The sequence below is a fragment of the Lipotes vexillifer genome, unplaced genomic scaffold (assembly GCF_000442215.2).
Source record: "Lipotes vexillifer unplaced genomic scaffold, Lipotes_vexillifer_v1.1 scaffold387, whole genome shotgun sequence".
Lineage (NCBI taxonomy): Eukaryota > Metazoa > Chordata > Mammalia > Artiodactyla > Lipotidae > Lipotes > Lipotes vexillifer.
The window spans coordinates 3,177,016-3,181,005 of NW_006795399.1; the positions used below are offsets into that span (position 1 = coordinate 3,177,016).

At 52.4% G+C, this 3,990-nt stretch overlaps 1 protein-coding gene across 1 annotated transcript; it reads right to left on the reverse strand.

Annotated features, from left to right (window-relative positions):
* Window positions 1–70: 70 nt before the first annotated feature.
* ACKR5 (atypical chemokine receptor 5) lies at window positions 71–1,893 on the reverse strand. Its single transcript, XM_007467693.1, has 2 exons — window positions 1,790–1,893; window positions 71–1,262 (listed from the first exon to the last, which is right to left on the reverse strand). The coding sequence occupies exon 2, from the start codon at window positions 1,244–1,246 to the stop codon at window positions 71–73; it is 1,176 nt and encodes a 391-aa protein (XP_007467755.1). The 5' UTR covers window positions 1,247–1,262; window positions 1,790–1,893.
* Window positions 1,894–3,990: the final 2,097 nt, after the last annotated feature.

Sequence of the window (3,990 nt, forward strand, 5' to 3'; positions counted from 1 at the left end):
CCCCCCCCCCAGATCTCTCACCTACACTTCCAGCTTTCTACTTGGCTGGTAGAGGAGACTGGAATCTTCCTCAGCTGGCTATAAGAGCCCGAGGAGCAGAGCTGGGTGGGGTGTCTGCTGCCTGGAAGTTCAGGCCTGGGTGGTGGCGGGGGCTGGCTGCAGGGGGCTGGCTGCCCTCCTTGGTGATGATGATGGAATGCTGGGTGGAGGAGGAGGAGGAGGAAGCATGTCTGCCCTCCCTGGCCTGGACCTTGGGAAGGTAATGGACCACAGCGTCGAGCAGCCGGCCCCGGAAGCTCGGGCTGAGAAAGTTGTACAGGATGGGGTTGACGACGCAGTGGAGCATGGAGAAGCAGTCAATGATGTCATAGAAGAAGTACAGCAGGTGCGCCAGGTAGCAGTGGAGGGAGATGTGGGTCCCGTGCAGCGTGATCAGCAGCAGGGTCACGTGGTAGGGCAGCCAGCAGGTGACAAAGACGGCAATGTAGGCACACACCAGCAGGCAGTGGCGCCGGCCCTCAGGCTGTCCTGCCCGCCGAAGCCGGCAGGCCGTCAGCACGTTGAAGACCGCAATGAGAGGGAAGGGCAGCAGGAAGCCCAGGACGGTGGTGGACAGGGCCACCGCCAGGGCCCATGCGCTGTACGTTTCGAAGGGCGCCATGAAGAGGCACATGGGCTCAAAGCTCTCCACCAGCCGGATGTGGACCACCTCGGGCAGCGGGATGAGGGCCGAGAGGACCCAGACCCCGGCGCACACGGCCCGCCGCCCTCGATGCTGGTGGCGCTGCCAGGAGGGAGAGGCGTTGCTGAGGGTGACGTAGCGGTCGACGCTGAGGCACACGAGGAAGAAGATGCTGCTGTACATGTTGGCAAAATAGAAGTAGTGAGTGAAGCGGCAGGAGAAGCTGCCCCAGAGCCAGGTGTAGTCCAGCGTGACCTCCAGCATCCACACGGGCAGGGACAGGACGATGCCCAGGTCAGCGACGGCCATGTTGAGGACGTAGAGGCGCAGCGGCCCTGCGCGGGCCGCCCCGCGCCGGTTGACGCAGATCACCAGGAGGTTCTCCACCAGCCCGACCACGAAGACAGCCAGGTAGAGCACGAAGAGGGCCACTCGCTTGGCGCTCTCGCTGAGCCCCACGTGGCACTCGGGCAGGGTGTGGTTGAAAAAGCGGAGCAGTTCCGTCCAGTTGTGGATCTCTCCCGCCTCGCTGGCAGGCGCCACGCCGGGCCCCGGGGCCGACATGAGGACCAGTGAGTGACTAGTGGGGAGAAGGGAGGGCTGGAAGAGAGACGAGGCCTTGAAAGCAGCCTGGCGTTCCCAAGGTCGCAGGCCACAGGGGCCAGGAGGCTTCGGGGAAAGATCCTGCGTCTGAAGAGGCAAGAAAGGGAAGTGGAACATTCAAACCGTGAATAAATAGCACACGACTCACTGCCGGCTTTAACCCACGAACAGAAACATTTTGTTAAGGGGTCTCAGTGGTGGGAGAGACCGGAGGCCAAACGCTTTCCCCCCCGGCCCGGCCAGTCCCGCCCTCCTCCAGCCCAGGTGGGCTCAACCTCCACTTCTCTCCTGGCGCTTCACCCTTTGGCCCTTTCACACAGGCCTTCCTTAGGGGCTCTTGCTCTGTCTTGCTATTTGGGCCTTGTGTATGGGACACACATACACAAACACAGACACAGACACACACACTTCCAGTTCGTCCCTGGGAACATCTGTGGATCGTGCAGGAAAGCCAATCGTCTCCAAACTCCACTGCCTTCTTCCCTGAGACAGGGCCACACTCACCTGAGTTTCCCTGCTGGGAGCAGCTCCGGTCCTGGAGGGCCGGCAGGTCTGGACTGCTGTGGAGCTGCGGGGAGGCTAGAGGGACCGTGGCCGTGGGGCTGGCTTCGCTGCGGGCTTCAGGGCCGCCCTTCTCATCCGGGAAGCAGTATCACTGGCTGAGGCTCTGTGGGAGAGGGTCGGGGTTTTTCCTGCCTTCCCCCAATCCAGTTAGAGGGGAAGTCACAGCAAAACATCCAGTGTAGCGGTGACAGGGAGGAGTCAGGCTGCAAGCGTTAAATTCCAGACTCCTGTGGCTGTGTGAATTTACCTCTTTAAGCCTCAGTTCTCTCCTCTGCAAAATGGGACAGCAATAGTATCTACTAATACAGGTGTCTGCGAGAATTAAATGAGCCATCAAAGTGACGTGCTAATGCTTTACGTATGTATGTATTTTCCACCCGATAAATGGGATTGGCATCCCACTCTCCCCTGTCTGTCTTGATACCTACTGAAGCAGAACTGGATGGGAGTGGGAGGGCTAAAATAAGTCTGAAAATTATTCAGATGTAATCACTCTGGCTCTTTTGCTGAATGGCCACCCCTGCCATTCCCCCAGCCTTCACTTTGTGATCTGAGGTGAGAATCTGGAGAGGGAGGTAGACTGAATGTGGGTGGGGAAGGGGCTGTGTTGAGCTTCGGGGAGACTCCTGGATGGGGAGGGGAAGGAGAACAGCATTCTCCCCCCTGCAGCTCATACTGCTCTGGCCAAGTGTGGAGGAGAGAGGGAGGGAGAGAGAAGACAGACAGACACCAGGCTTCTCTCTCCCTCCAAGCCAAGGGGAAGGCTTGGAGCCCCTGGATTTGTGTTGTTGGTGAGCATCGTGTCAGCAGAGCATCCTGCTTCTCAGAGCTCTTTCGCCTCAGTTAGTCATTTGACCCCTGAGGTACCTCTGCGGGGAGGGAGGATGGGCTTCCTTATCCAGAGACGTTGCCTGTCTCACACAAGCCACACAGCAGCAGCAAAAAGAGAGCAGAACCGCCTGGAGCTGGGCCCATGTTTTGTAGGCTGTAGGGCCAGGGGTGTGCTGGCTGGAGGGGATTAAATTTAATCGAGGTGAGATCCCTATGACAATATTAACTATTTTAGAATTTACAGTTCAATGGCATTTAGTATTCACGTTGTTGTGCAACCACCACTTTTATCTAATTCCAAAATATTTTCATCACCCCAAAAGAAAACACCACACCCATTAAGCATGCAGTCTCAAGTCCCCTCTCCCCTCAGCCCCTGGCAGCCAACTGGTAACCACCCTTCTGCTTTCTGTCTCTGTGGATTTACCTATTAAGGGTATTTAATATCAGTCAAATTGTGCGTGTGACCTTTGTGTCTGTTGTTTTTCACTTAGCATAATGTTAAAAAAATTTTTTTATTGAAATATAGTTGATTTACAATGTTGTGTTAGTTTCTGGTGTATAGCAAGGTGATTCACTTATATATATATATATTCTTTTTCATATTCTTTTATAAGATATTGAATATAGTTCCCTATGCTATACAGTAGGACCTTGTTGTTTATTTTATATACAGGGGTTTGTATCTGCTAATCCCAAAATCCTAATTTATCCCTCCCCCACTGCCTTTCCTCTTTGGTAACCATACATTTGTTTTCTATGTCTGTGAGTCTGTTTCTGTTTTGTAAATAAGTTCATTTGTATCATATTTTAGATTCACATGTGATATCATATGGTATTTATCTTTCTCTGTCTGACTTACTTCACTTGGTATGATAATCTCTAGGTCCATCCACGTTGCTGCAAATGGCATTCTTTCTTTCTTTTTTATGGCTGATATATATATATATACACACACGCACATATATATATACCACATCTTCTTTATCCATTCATCTGTCAGTGGACATTTAGGTTGCTTACATGTCTTGGCTATTGTAAATAGTGCCGCTATGAACATTGGGGTGAATTCATCTTTTTGAATTAGAGTTTTATCCAGATATATGCCCAGGAGTGGGATTGGTGGATCATATGGCAACTCTATTTTTAGTTTTTTAAGGAAACTCCATACTGTTTTCCATAGTGGCTGCACCAATTTACATTCCCACCAACAGTGTATGTAGGAGGGTTCCCTTTTCTCTACATCCTCTCCAGCATTTATTATTTGTAGACTTTTTTTTTTAACATCTTTATTGGAGTATAATTGCTTT

Coding starts and splice junctions, on each gene's coding strand:
- ACKR5 (XM_007467693.1), bottom strand. CDS start 1,246: ATGTCGGCCCCGGGGCCCGGCGTGGCGCCTGCCAGCGAGGCGGGAGAG.